The sequence below is a fragment of the Panthera onca genome, chromosome A2, assembly GCF_046562875.1.
Source record: "Panthera onca isolate mPanOnc1 chromosome A2, mPanOnc1 haplotype 2, whole genome shotgun sequence".
NCBI classification, from domain to species: Eukaryota; Metazoa; Chordata; class Mammalia; order Carnivora; family Felidae; genus Panthera; species Panthera onca.
The window spans coordinates 140,281,728-140,297,434 of record NC_138340.1 but is presented as its reverse complement, the minus strand read 5'-3'; the positions used below and the strand labels follow the sequence as shown (position 1 = coordinate 140,297,434).

The 15,707-nt window shown below is 36.2% G+C and overlaps 1 protein-coding gene across 1 annotated transcript in view; it reads left to right on the top strand.

Moving 5' to 3' along the window:
* Positions 1-15,707, top strand: part of SLC13A1 (solute carrier family 13 member 1) — a 96,373-nt gene that overhangs the window by 49,270 nt on the left and 31,396 nt on the right. Inside the window, exon 7 of the mRNA XM_060633005.3 lies at positions 14,945-15,096. Coding sequence (XP_060488988.2) covers positions 14,945-15,096 — 152 coding nt within the window. The remainder of the gene's footprint in view (positions 1-14,944; positions 15,097-15,707) is intronic.

Here is a 15,707-nt window from a genome sequence, read left to right as displayed (position 1 = left end):
TGAGCTGTCAGCACAGAGCCTGGGGGCTCAAACTCACAAATCATGAGATCATGACCTGAGCTGAAGTCAGATGCTTAACGGTCTGAGCCACCCAGGTGCCCCTTACTGTGTGTCTTGTGGACCACCTTGGGTTGATTTTGTTGGGGACTCACGTGCTTCCTGGATCTGGATTTCTGTTTCTTTCCCCAGATTTGGGAAGTTTTCAGCTATTATTTCTTCAAAGAATTTTTTTTTGCCACTTCTTCTCTTCTCTTTCTGGGATCCCTATAATGCAAATGTTATTACACTTGATGGTGTCACTGAGTTCCCCTTACATAAATTCATTTATTATTCTTTTTCTTTCTCTCCTGTTCAGCTTATGGTTTTTCATTAATCTGTGCTCCATATCACTGACCCATTCTTCTGTTTCTCTAGTCTATTATTTATCTCATCAAGTGTATTTGTAATTTCAGTTATTGAGTTATTCATGTCTGATTGGTTCTTTTTTGTGTGGTCTATCTCTTTGTTGAGGGTCTCCCTGAGGTTCTCCACTCTTTTCTCAAGTCCAGTGAGTATCTTTATGATCCTTACTTTAAATTCTCTATCAGACATATTGCTTGTCTCCATTTCATTTAGTTCTGTTGCTGTGATTTTCTCCTCTTCTTTCATTTGGCACATTTCCATCTGCCTCATCATTTTGTCTAATTCTCTGTGTTTGTTTTTATGTGCTAAGAAATTCATCCCTGTTTTCTGCTCTTGAAAGTAGTGGCCTTATGAAAAAGAGGTCCTCTAGTGCCTTGTAGTGCAATGTCCCTGGTCCACCAGAACCTGGCACTTCAGGAGTGTCTCCGGTGTGTGTTGTGTGCACCCTACTGTTGTGGCTAAAGCATGTTTGTCTTCAGTCCAGTCATCTGCAATGGCTTCTTTGTTGTGAGCAGGTTTTAGTCTTTGCATTGCTACTGAGCCAGTCTAGGGCATTTGCCAGAGATGCAATACCACTGAACTGCAGGGTACTTTCTCTGTGTTGTCCCCTCAAAGACTTTTGTTGATGGGCAGGGCCTGTAATCAGACCCTGATGTCTGCTGTAGCCCACTGCTGGGGCCACAGTTGGACTGGTGTGTGTGGTTATCTTCCCCCATCCCTTGGGTAGGAGTCATTTTGGAGTGGTGCTGGCCCCTATTAGTACTGCTTCTACACTGCCAGGTTTGTGGCACCATTTTGGAAGGGCTCTAGTCAAGGGCATATTGGAGGCATAAGGTCCATAGGAGAGGGTGGGGGCGGGGTACATGGTGCCAGCAAAGTCCAGCTGGTCAGATGTGGGAGAGGACCTGCAACCTCCTAGGAAAACTCCTGCCCAGGCCAGCCAGGTTGGAGGGGACAGATCCACAGAAGCACAAGGGCTGAGGAGAGGGAGCTAGGTAGAAAGTGTTGGTGCTATGCTGGTTCTACAGGTATCCATGTATCTAGGCTGCAGGGTGAGGGAAGGAAATGGCACCTGCCAGCTCTTTTGTTCTTAAAGCCTCCCCAAGATCCCTGCACCTCAAGCATTTGGTCTGAGATTTATTTGGTAAATAAATCTCCTTCCTGTATACCCCAGGTGTTTCATACTGCTGCTTCTATGCTGTATCTCAGTATTGTGCTGTCTCTTTGGGGTTGGGGACTCCACCCTCCTGGCTCTCCCAGAGCTGACCCTGCTAATTTTTAAAGTTCCAGGTATTAAGCCCCACTTAATAGAGACTTAAAAGAGACTTAAAAGAGTCTTAAAAGAGACTGTGGAGTCTCTTGGTTCTCAAAGCCAAATGTTATGGGGATTCATCTTCCCTGTACAAGTCCCCCATGCCTAGGGTGTTTGGTGTGAGGGTCTGGTCCTCTTCTTTTTTGAGACCCACGATATCCCTTCTTTGCACAGAGTCCTGTGGGTATGTTTGGTTCCAGACCTCATCTTTGCATTTCCTACTCTCTTTGATGTGGCCTCTTCTGTACATTTAGCTGTGGAGAGTCTGTTCTGCCAGTCTTCAGGTCTTTTTCTGGGTTATTTACACTGATGTGAGTGTTATCTAGTTGTGTCTGTGGGAGGAGGTGAGCTTAGAATCCTCCGGCTCTACCATCTTCCCCAGAAGTCTCCTGAAGTGCCAGCTTTCTTTCGGTTAGACTTTACCTAGCATTTCTTTTCTCCTTTCATGTTCAATATTTCTATGTCCTTATGCTTTAGATGTATTTCTTATAAAAAAACATATTGCTGGCTTTTACATTTTTATCCAGGTTGAAGATTTTTGCCTGACAAGTTTTATCCATTTGAATTTTTTGTGACTTTATAAATTTAGAATAATTTTGAATATCAGATTTCTGTTTTTTTCCAAATATTTTTTTATATCTCTTCCCTGCATTCTTTTGCAGTTATTTAATTTTTGTTCTTTATTTAGTTCATCACACACACATACACACACACATACACACACACACCTGCATGCATATATACACGCATGCACATATACACGCACACACACATACACACACTTACACACTATGCTCTGTGTCTGTTATTATTATAGATTTACTGAAAATTTTTATCATGTGTATTGGTCAACTAAGTCTAACAAAGCATGACAGACTTGGTGGTTTAAACAACAGAAATTTATTTTCTTATATTTCTGTAGGATAAAAGTCCAAGATCAAGGAGCCACCAGGGTTAGTTCTGGTAAGGCCTCTCTTCCTGGCTTGTAAACAGCTTGCCTGCTCACTGTGTCTTCACACAGCCTTCTCTCTTTGCAGAAGCAGAGAGAAAAAGAGAGATGTCTGGTCTTTCTTCCTCTTCTTATAAGGACAACAATTTTATCACATTAGGGCCCTACCTTTGTGGTCTCATTTAACTCTAATTACCACCTTAAATTCCCTATCTCCAAAACAGTCACATTGGGTGTTAAGGCTTCAATATATGAATGTGAGGTGGACACAGTTCAAACTATAATGTCATGTATGCTTGATTTATAAAAATGTAAAAAGAATCCATTATTCCCTTCCTCTTGAACAGGACAAAGACCTTAGGACATTTCAACTATACCATCTCTTCCTGTTTATGTGTGGTCATTTTCTAATATTTTCTAGTTCTACTCTGTCATTCTCCTATAAACTATATAATTTTATTTTTTAAATCAATGCTTTGTACAATTATGTGCATATTTACTAATATCTTTGTTCACCATTGTTTCTTGCTTCTTGAACATTCTTTCTGGGTTCATACTCTTTCTGCCTGAATAGATCTTTTGAATATACTTCAGAGAGTACCTTTTGAGGGTAAACTCTCAGTTTTGTTTTATATAAAGGTCTTTACAATTCATGGAATATATTTTTGTGATTATAGATTTCTAGATTGACTATTTTTTTTCATTGCATATTGACACGTATTCCTACTGTCTTTTGACTGTTTTGCTGTTAGAAATAAGCTAGCTGTCATTGAAATTGCCATTCCTTTAACAGACAATCCTTTCTCTTTGGTTACTTTAAAGATGTGCATGTCTATGTGCATGTGTGTAAGTTGAATCTTTTCTAATTCTTTTTTTTAATGTTTATTTATTATTGAGAGACAGAGCATGAGCATGGGAGGGGCAGAGCGAGGGGGAGACACAGAATCCAAAGCAGGCTGCAGACTCTGAGCTGTCAACACAGAGCCCAATGAGGGGCTCGAACTCACAAACTGAGAGATCATTACCTGAGCCAAAGTCGGATGCTTAACTGACTGAACCACCCAGGCGCCCCTTTTCCAATAATTCTTGAGAATTCTCAGCCATTATTTTCTCTGAGTCTCCAGTTAAACATATGTTAAACTTTATTATTCTGTCTTCCATTCTTTTTAACACCTTTATTTTCCTTCTGTGTCTTGCTAGACTACATTATGAATAACTTCAGATCTATCTCCCAGTTCATTAATTCTCCCTTCAGCTATGTCTATCTTTTTTGTTTAACTATTTACTGAGTATTTAAATCCAGTTATTTATTTAATTTTATTTATTTTAGGGAGAGAGAGAAAGAGAAAGAGTATGCATGAGCAAGGGAGAAGAGTAGAGGGCGAGAGAGAGAATCTTAAGCAGGTTCCATGCTTAGTGTGGAGCCCAACATGAGGCTTGGTCCCACAACCCTGGGATCATGACCTGAGCTGAAATCAAGAATTAGATACTCAGCCAACTGAGTCATCCAGGTGTTCCTAAATTCAGTTACTTAAATTTTAATTTCTATAAATTCTATTTGTCTCCTTTTAAGATTTGCTGGGTGATTTTTTTTATAGTCTCTTTATCTTTGCTCATATTTTCCATTTCTTCTCTAATTTTGTTAATCATAAATTAATTTACTTATATGTCTAATGGCTCTAGTGTCTGAGGTCCTGTAGATCGCTCCTTGGCCTGTTTTTGTTTTCTGCTGTTTCCTCACTTTTCTTGCCTTTTGTGTGTGTGTGTGTGTGTGTGTGTGTGTGTGTGTGTATGTTTTGTGTTTTTAAATATTGAAATGATAGGGGCATCTGGGTTGCTTATTCAGTTGAGCATCCAACTCTTGATTTCAGCTCAGGTCATGGTCCTAGGGTCATGGGACCGAGCCCCGCATCAGGCTCCACACTGAGCATGGAGCCTGCTTAAGATTCTCTTTCTTTCTCTCTCTGCCCCTCTCCTCCACTTGCATACTCTCTCTCTCAAATTAAAAAAAAATAATAAATAAATAAATAAATAAATATTGAAATACTAGTTTTTCTTGAAACTTCTGTGGGAATTCCTTAAGTCCTGGGTTGCAGCTGCATAGAACTTCTATATTATTGTTTTTCTTTTAACACACAGGTAACACCAATTCAGACTAAAAGTGGTCATGGTTAGGAGTTTTTAGGCTACATTATGTTTTCCCCTTAAGTCAGGATGAGATTTCCTTGCTGTCTATTTTTACAAAGAATACCCATTTTATGAGTGTTCTCCTCCATGATTGCCCATGGAGGGTGGGCCTTAGGTGTTATCTGCCGTCCCAGCTCTCTCTGCAAAAGAATAAACTGATATCCTCAGATCAAAAAGCTGCCTAGTCACTCACTTAAGATTCCCATTTTCACTTTATTTAGGGTCAAGGCAAATCCCTTACTTTTGTATAGTTTTGTAATACATCTTAAGGTGCTTTTTAAATATTTAAACCACATTTTATTTAACAGGAGATCTGACTTGTCATATAGCTGAAGAGAAATCCACTGTTATTTATATATTATGTCAGTCATTTTTACTCCTATAGAAAGAAAAAGATTTTTCCCAGTACACATATATTTTCATTTTCAGCTATTCATGAATGCATTACAAAGGAAATTTCTAAATATTTAACATTTAGGATAATAGCATTTTATTAAATAAACCTTGGATTTAAGTATGATTTTTGACATTGCTAGAAAAGTAGAATTTTTATAAAGAGTCTTCATGTCTTAAGTGCTTAATTTTAAATATCTTCCTATTCATCATACTATTACTATATAATCTAATATTCCAATTCACAATATGCAAATACTTCTTTATTAACTACAGTGGATATAAATCACATTTCCAGGAGTCTTATTGATAACTTCAATTTTGTTACCAACTTCTCTGAATTGTTCAAGTTATTACAGATTTGATCCTTACCAGATCTTCATGAAGAGTTCATATTAGGAGTAGAAGGATCTCCTCTCATATTTTCTTTCTGGTCACTTATGTATTATCTTTATTCTGGGCTTTCTTTACATACATAATTTCCTATAGAAATCATTTAAATCCATATGTGTATTATGAGAGGGCTGTTTTAATTAAAACTACAAAGAATAATCTGTTATCCACTTAACCAAGTACATGTAAACTCAATATGCTGAGGGCTAACAAAGGAGACAGGACCCCGCTGTCAATCCCTCTTTACACTATGGAGCTTTTACTCTCCCCCCACCTTTTACCTATATTATCCACCAATGCATAGACCATCAAGGCACCAAGGTCAATCTGTGCAATAATTATTAGTTAAGATTCATTCATTCATTTATTTTTAACGTGAAACAGAAAATATTGCATTTTCCAATAAGATGCCGGATTAAATAAGCCCATTTACCTTCACCGTATCCTAAATCTCCATTACAACAAGAACAAATAGACCTTTTAAGTCATAAGTTACAATTCTATAAATGTCAAGAGAAGAGATGACAGCAAAATCATTTTGGAAGCTGGAAATAAAAGGATGACTCAGTTATGTCATGAAAGTGGAATCTTAAATCAATGGTGAGGAAAGACAATAAACAATCCAATTTACATAGCAGCAGCCTTCAAAGTTTTTAAAATGTTGAAAATCAAGGGTAAGTAAAAAATGGCTTATGAAACATTAAATTCCCAAATTTCTTCCTCAACTCTACATAAATGCAACTGCTTCTCCTCCACCAGACAGAAGTGGAATATTTAGATCTGGTAAAGCAGAGGGTAAAGAGAGCTGGAACCTGTTCAGGTCACAGGAGGGTTTCACAGTGATAACTGGGGCAGTAGGAGGCATTTTATATGTCAAATGGTGAGAAACTTGCCTTCTACTCAACTGTTCCTGGGAGCCAGACATATACCCTCCAGGTGTCAACGGACAGGAGACCAGGGGTCCATCCCTGGGGAATGTAATCAACACAAAGAAAAGGTAAAAATATATAGAATTGGGTTTTCTCAGGAAAAAAAAAAGGCCCAGTCAGATGATACTGCAGTGAAACCCACAATCAATAACAAATCCCAAAGCACATGTATAGAGCTTCCAAACAGTTTTCCACTGTCTTAAATATGAGCCAACATATCTGAAGAATATCTTGGGCATGAAAGAGAGAGTTCCAAAGAAACAAAAAGAAAGCAGAAAGCTGCAGGAAACGGAAACTGTGTAAGAAGGTGAAAACATAAGAAAAGAGACTATCATTAATATAGTAACAGAGAGGTAAACAAAGGAATTGCATTCATGGAATATATGAAGGGTGTTCTTTTTTTTCAGCATAGGTATGTTTAATACAATTTATGCTGTCTTGCACCATCCTTTTTTTAGTTTTTATTTTTAAATAAATTTACATTTTCACCTATTTCTAACCCCCTCACCCCTTGCCTCTTGCAACCACCAATCTGTTCTCTGCATCTATGAGTGTGGTTTTTTTGTGGCTTTGTGCTTTTACTTTTTTAAAAGATTCCACATATAGTAGAGATTGTATAATATTTGTCTTTCACTGTCTGACTTACTTCATTTAGCGTACTTCCTTTGATTTCCATCTGTGTTGTCACAAACGGCAAGATTTCATTCATTTTTTTATGGCTGGATGATATTGCACTGTGTACATATACCACAATTTCTTTATTCATTCATCCATCAATGGACACTTAGGTTGTTTCCATATCATTGCTATTGCAGATAATGTAGCAATGAACATGGGTATGCGTATTTCTTTTCGAGTTAGGTTTTCCATTTTCTTTTCATAAATACCCCAAAGTAGAATTGCTACATCATATTGTAGTTCTTTTTTAGTTTTTTGAGGAACTTCCATACTGTTGTCCATTGTGGCTGCACCAGTTTACATTCCAACCAACAGTGCATAAGGGTTCCCTTTTCTCCACATCCTCACCAACACTTACTATTTCTTGTCTTTTTGATAATAGTCATGCTGAAAGGTAAGAGGTGATAACTCATTGTGGTTTTGATTTATATTTCCCTGATCATTAAGGATGTTGAGCATCTTTTCATGTGCCTGTTGACCATTTGTATGTCATCTTTGGGAAAATGTCTATTCAGACCTTCTGCACATTTTTTGATTAAATTGTTTGGGGTTTTTGCTATTGAGCTGTATGAGTTCTTTATATATTTTGTATAGTAGCCCCTTATCAGGAATATGATTTGAAAATATTTTCTCTCATTTAGTAGGTTGTCTTTTCATTTTTGTTGATGGTTTCCTTTTCTGTGCAGCAGATTTTTAGTATGAGTCCCACTTATTTATTTTTGCTTTTGTTGCTTTTGCTTTTGGTGTCAGATTCAAAAAGCCATCACCAAGACCTATGTCGAAGAGGTTACCATCTAAGTTTTCTTTTAGGAGTTTTATGGTTTCAGACTATGTTCAAGTCTTTAACCCATTTTGAGTTAGTTTTTGTGTATACTTTAAGATTGTGGCAAAATTTCATTGTTTTGCATGTGGCTGTCCACTTTTTCTAATACCACTTATTGAAGAAGCCCTCCTTTACCCCATTGGCTCCTTTGTCATAAATTAACTGACTATATCTATGTGGGTTTTATTTGGGGGCTTTCTATTCTGTTCCATTTATCTATGAGTCTGTTTTTATGCCAATTAGCACACTATTTTAATTACTATAGATTTTTAATGTAGTTTGAAATCAGGGAGCATGATGCCTCCAGCTTTGTTCTTTTTTCACAAGATTGCTTTGGCTACTCAGGGTGTTTTGTGGTTCCGTACAAATTTTAGGATTGTTTGCTCTGTTTTTGTGAAAAATGTCATCAGAATTTTGATATCAAATTTGCATCAAATCTGTAGATTGCTTTGGGTAGTTTGGATACTACAGATTGCTTTTGAGTAGTATCAATTTTAACAATATTGATTCTTCTAATCTGTAAGCATGGAATATCTTTCCATTTGTGTCTTTTTCAATTTCTTCATTAATGTCTTCTAGTTTTCAATATACAGGTCTTTTTCATCCTTGGTAAAATTTATTTCTAGATATTTTACTATTTTGTGTAATTATAAATGGAATAGTTTTCTGCTTCTCCTGACAGTTCATTTTAGTGTATAGAAATGCAACAGATTTTGCATATGTATTTTGTTTGCTGCAATGTTACTGAATTTTTTTATTAGTTCTAACAGTTTTTTTCATGAAGTGTTTAGAGTTTTCTATATATAATATCATTTCATTACAAATAGTGACAGTTTTACTTCTTTCTTTCCAATTTGGATTCCCTTTCTTTCTTTCTTTCTTTTCTGTTTTGTTGCTGTTGTTGTTTTATTTTGTTTTTTTGTTTTTTGTTCTAGCTAGGACTTCCAGTACTCTGTAGAATAGATGTGGTGATTGGGCATCCTTGTTTTGTTTCTGATCATAAAAGAAAGACTTTCAGCTTTTCACCATTGAGTATGTTATTAGCAGTGGCCTTGTCATATATGGCCTTTCTTATGTTGAGGTACATTTCCTCTGTACTCACTTTATTGAGAGTTTTTATCATAAATGATGGCTGAATTTTGTTAAACACTTTTACTGCATCTATCAATATGATATTTTTATCCTTCATTTTGTTAATGAGGTGTATCACATTGACAAGCTGCAGATGTTGAATCAGCCTTGTATCGCTAGAATAAATTTCATTTAATAATGGTATATGATCCTTTTAATGTATTCAATGTATTGAATTTGGCTTGCTATAATTTTGTTGAGGATTTTTGCATATATGTTCATCAGGGATAGTGGCATGTAATTATCTTTTTTTGTAGTGTCCTTGAATGGTCTTGGTATCATGGTAATTAATGCTGGCCTCATAAAATGAGTTTGGAAGAGTCCCTCCTCTTCTATTTTTTTGGAAGTTTGAGTAAGATTGGTATTAATTATTCTTTGAATGTTTGGTAGACTTCACCAATGAAGCCATCTAGTCCTGGACTTTTTTTGTTGTGAGATTTTGGATTACTGACTCAATCGCCTTGCTAGTAATCAGTGTGTTGACATTTTCTATTTCATCATGATTCAGTATTGGTACAATGTATGTTTCTAGGAGTTTATCCATGAATGGAATTCTTTAAAAGAGGAACAAGAAGACAAAAAATAAAATGTGAACATAAATAAAATATGAAATATATAAAATGTAATTTAAAAATATGAAATTACATCATAAATAGAAAATTTAGTAGAAAAAAATAGAATGAAACAAGAGAAGAGAATAATAGGAAGTTTCAGAAAAAGAATAGAGAAGACTGAGTGAAGACTAATCAAAAATTGAAGAAAATTTCCATAGTGGAAGAATATAATTTTTATGGTTAATAGTCCCACTGGATGCCAACATAAGAGATGAAACACACTCACATTGAGAAGGTTATTGATATTTCAGGATATTATGAAAAAAAGGGAAGATCCTAAAAGTTATCAGGAAAAGGAAAAAACTGATTGATTAAAAAGGATGAAAAACATGAATGGCTAAAAACTTCTCTATAGCAACATTGGAAATTCAAACAGTAGGGAAAAAATGCCTTCAACATTCTGCATAACATTATTTTCAATCTTGAAATCAATATCCAGTCAAATTATGGATAGAAGCAAGAGGATGGACTAAAGTCTAGGTAGATCTTTGCAGATGTAGAGAAGAAAATGACTGGACTTAGAAAAGGTTAGAAAGGCCTCTGAAAGAAGTGCTCTAAGACAGTGAAATTGGTAGAATACTTGGTGTAGCCTAAGTATGTTGTCTGGTTGTTCCGAGAGAAGATTTAAACAACCACAGAATGGTTGGGGCCATTTAGTGGTGGTTATTTAGAAAACTAAGCAAAACTTAGAAAATTAAGCAAACAAGGAGGGGTAGAAAAAGTACAAAACAGGAAAAGTAATATAGGTCGTATTGCTCAGATGTTCATACATCTCTACTCTAGGCAGCATTCTGAACATTGAATTCTGCTCTAAATTATCATGTAGTCATAATGGGAGGTTAATGGGGACGTGAAAAGTGTGAGTGTGTTCAGTGGTCAAGTCTATGAAAGAAAGCGAAATTCCCATCGTCTAACATAGTAGAAATTTAATTGTAATGCCAACAACTGCGAAATAAATATATTATATCCTATGGATATTTTTAAGATAAGTGCAAATAAATACCCAAAAAGAGCTAGAAGATTTTAAACTGGCTGTCTTCAGCAAGCAGAAAATGATTAGCTAGAACTAAGATTTTGTACAATTAGCCGTCAATAATTATTTAAATGTAAATGGACACCCCTAACGTTTTCTTACCACTCTCACCCCAGTGAATTATTATGCACATGATTGAAGACCACTGGTTTAGCCTATGCTGGTTCATGTATGCATTTTTAGTAAGGAAGATTGGAAGGAAATGTTTAACATGCCCCTGGAATCTCCAGTCATAGCCACCAGGTGGCAATAGTGAGTTATATCTGGACCTGCAAGATTTCTGTTCTGAAATGTCCCTTGAGCACCACCCATGTGATGATGTCATGGGATTGACATTTGGTCATGTCTTAGACAAAATTTGTCTGTCACTTGGAAGAATTTGTAGAAGGTACATTCACAAGGTCTTAGATGTCATATTTGTGTGAAATAACAAACAATTGGGATTGAATAAAAACAGATTACAATTGCTATGATAAAAGCAATATGAAATGTAATTAAGTATAAAGTCTTAGGTGTAGATTTCAAAACACATAAATAAAAAGTGTTCTGGAAGGTCAAATGGTACAAAAGAAATAATTGACTGGAAACTCAGATACGTGGATTCTGGTTTCAGTCCTACAGTGACCAGCTATGTCACATTTAAGATGAATTTTGGTCTTCTGAAAAATGTACCACGTAATCTCTAAATACTTGTCTGCACTAATAGTCTACAATTCTTTTATATATTGGGAAAACTCTTTTATGATTGTAGAAGATACAAAAAGTATCAAGAAGACAGAAGATACCCCCAATTCTATTGTTAATATTTTGACATTTTTCATTTTGGGCTATTCCTAGGCATTATGTGTGTGTGGATATATTTTTATTATAAAAATTACTTTATTCTGAATATTTAAATTCACGTAAGTCCCCCATCATGAAACATTATAAAGCAAGCACTTTCCCATTCACAGTATGTCCATGGCAATGTCCTTTGGTCTTCTTAGTACAGGAAGTCTTCTCTGGCCATGTTATCCCTGACTGTCTCCAGCTTCACCCCTCTAGATGTTTTGCATCTCTTCTTTTCTTTGCATAGGAATCATTTTTCCCTCCCAAACTCTTAGGAGAAAGTACACCAAGCACACACATGCATTCACACACACACACACACACACACACACACACACACACACCAAATTCCTCATCTACTTATGGGAGAATGTAGTGCTTATTTTATTGTCCTCATATCTGCGAACACATGCTCTTGACTTTCTAGTCCAAATGACTTATTACAAATCTCTTTTGGGCCCTTTGGTCAACCCTTGGTCTCAGGTTGAAACCACTGTCTTCAGCAAAAGACTAACCTGCTGAGGACTCTCCTTTCCATTGTTTTTGTAGTTTCTGTACCAGTAGTTGGCTCAATTAGTGGCTTGTCTCAGGCTTTCTTAAGGGATGTATCCATAAGAGACTCTTAAATATGGAGAACAAATGAGGATTGCTGGAGGGGACATGGGTGGGAGGATGGGTTAATGGGTGATGGGCATTAGGAGGGCACTTTTCACGATGAGCACTAGGTGTCATATGGAAGAGATGAATCACTGGGTTCTACTTCTGAAGCCAAGACTGTACTGTATGTTAACTACCTTGAATTTAAATTTAAAAGAATTTTTTTAAGAACAGCTCTAGTTTTCTGCCCACTGACCTCCACTACTGTCTCTCTGGACCTCAGTTACCCCTTACTATAACATCATCTCCTCAATAAATTCGACCCAGTAATCACATGACCTAAGCCAAAAACAGCAACAAAAAAAAACAAACAAAAAACAAAAACAAAATCAAACAATAGAGCTGACTGCATGGGGTTCACATTTACTGGATGATAACAGAATTGTTGCACCCCATCCCACCTCCCAACACCTGCACTTAACCCTTAACATGTATTATGATATATTAGTGTTACAATTTATTGCAGAATTTAAATTTAACTTGAATTTTTAATGTTTCTAAATTGTCCATGATATTTGCATAAATATCACCTTATGTGCAGTAGCATTAATGTATGTTTTAAAGGTCTATACAGAGGGAAAAGTATGGGAAGTCCATAAAGGATAAAACATGGTGAATATATTAGTATTTTCCTATTTTGATTTTTAAAATTTTGTATCAGCCAATGCATTTTAGTCATTGTGCTTTATATACATATATAAACACCTATATATGCATATATTTGCAGTTCAGCTTTTATATGAAATCCAGTTTTTTCTTTGTAGTTTTGAAAGTGTTTTTTGTAATTTTGAAAGTTTTAATGTGTCAGAATTATTATACACATTACATCTTTAAGTTTCCATTCTTGTTATCAGTTTAATTGTATCCAAATTATATATCACTTTCTGGTTTCTCTTTGGTCTTTTCTGTAGCAAAATAGACCATTTTTAAGCCCTAAATTTCATTTGTACCACTATAATAATTTGTAAAGATATTTTGCTATTTTATTTACATACCATTTATTTTTCACATTTTCGATGGCAGCTTTTATTGTGGAAAATACACATCATTTCCATGTAGGAAATGTAGGAAATATTAGACAAAAGGAGACACTTACAAATTATTTTAGGTGAAGAGTAGATACCCAGAGGGCTAACTTTTAAGTTAATTAGAAGGTAAGAGGCAAATTACAATCAATGCACCAGACCCTACAATGCTAAGTCATTCCCACATCCATGATGGTTTTCAGTGAATAGAAAATATTTCCTTTCTGTGATTTCTCCCAAAGATCTTTCAGTGCGTATACCACAGATAGCATACCTATCTGTATGGAATAGGGAGATTCCTCTATTTATATATTTTAAAAATACATCTATATTTTTTTAAGGCTGAAATGTGTGGGACAGGTCTCAAATAGGCAAGACTTGACAGATAAATACCCATAAGGAGGCTATTACAGTAGCCCAAATCAGATTTGATTTATACCAAAGTGATAGTAGTGGAGATGAACACGAAAGTGTCCAGACATATTTAAGTAGATAAAATGGACATGATTTGGGAGGGTGAGGAAGAGAATGTTTTCAAGGAGGACAAGCAATATAGTGTAGTGGCTGAGGTTATGAATTGTAAAACAAGACTACACGGCTTTAAAATCCAAGCGTGCCATTTTCAGACTATGTGACCTTGGGCAAGCCACTTAACTTTACTCTGTCTCATGTCTTCATGTGTAAAATGGGATAACAGTGCTAACCTCTTTGTGTTGTAAGAATAAAGTGGATTAAGTTGTTTATTTAATTTTAACTTAGAACGGTGTTTATTGTACACTAAGCACACTGTAAGTATTTGTAATTATAATGATGATGATACTACCAGATTAATTAGGTGATCCTGAAGAAGAACTACATTTGAGGAAGGAAATGGTGAGTTTGGTTTTGAACATTTTGGGATTGAGGTTTTATTTAAGACATTCAAATTATGTTAAACAGTTAATTGGGTATGTAGGTCTAAAAGGAGAAGTCTGGGCTGAAGAACAGAATTGATGGTCTGGTGTATCTATATTCATTAAACCAGTGAAAATATATGAGATTTCCTAAGGATAAACATTGCAGTGAAAAGAGACAGGTGCCCATGACATAGTTTTCAAGAAATTCCAGTTTTAAGGAAAGATGAGGGAAAATGAACTGACAAGGGAGACAGAGAAACAAGCAAAGATGTAGGAGAAAACCCAGAAGAGTGAGATACCATAGAAGCCCTAAGAAGAGTTTTCAAGCGGGAAGAAGTGATTAACTCTTTCAGGTCCTGTTGAGAGGTCTACGAAACTGAGACTGAAAAGTATCTGTTGAGTTTAGTAATGTGGAGGCTACTGATAATCACAGCAAGCACACTTGGGGTGGACTGAAGAGATGGAAGCCAGATTGGCGTGAGTAAGAATGCAGTCAGTGGATGTAGACAGCTCTTTTGAGTAGTTCGGCTGTGAAAATGAAAGTGATGTAGGGCAGTGGTTTGATCGAGAAGAAGGTTAAGAAGGCCGCCTTTTTTTCTTTTGTAAAGATGACTTGAAAATGATTAAATGTTGGTGGCGCAGAAGACAAATAGAAGAGGACCACGTGATGTGTAAACTATTTTCTGTTGAACAGAATTCAGGCACAGGAGCCAAGTATCGAACAAAGAAGGACCACATGATGTGTAAACTTATGTGCTTGTGTGTTGCTTACTCTTCCACCATCGGTGGACTGACAACGATCACTGGTACTTCCACCAACTTGATCTTCGCTGAGCATTTCAATATGTAAGTAAAAGTTTTGAACTGTCGATTTGATAAAGAGACAGCACACAACTTATGAAGGTGAGTCTTAACTGATTCAGAGAATTCAGGAACAGTGATTGCTATCCTGAGTTAACTCTCCTTCGTTTTTGTTTTTTTGGTTTTTTTTAATGTTTATTTATTTGTTTGACAAAGAGAGCACACACACAGCAGGGGAGGACCAGAGAGAGAAAGGATAAAAGAGAATCCCAAGTGGACTCTGTGCTGTTAGCACTGAGCCCAATGTGGAGCTTGACCCCACGAACTGTGAGATCATTCCTTGAGCCAAAATCAAGAGTCAGACACTTAACTGACTGAGCCACCCAGGTGCCCCTACTCTCCTTTGTTTTTTATCAGGACATCAGGACATCTGCCCTTCTACTAAGAGTTAAATATGTAGGGCATAGTGAATCAGTAGGTGCCCACAGATTCCCCAAGCAAGCTCAGAAGAGATAACTCCTGGCTAACCATTCTAGCCAAATGGGGAAAACATTGATCATTACAAATAATACTGCAAATGATAGTTAACAAAAGCGAATAGGGATTATTTGCAGAGGAAAATTTTTGTAGGGCTTGGGAACTAGCATTTGAACTTG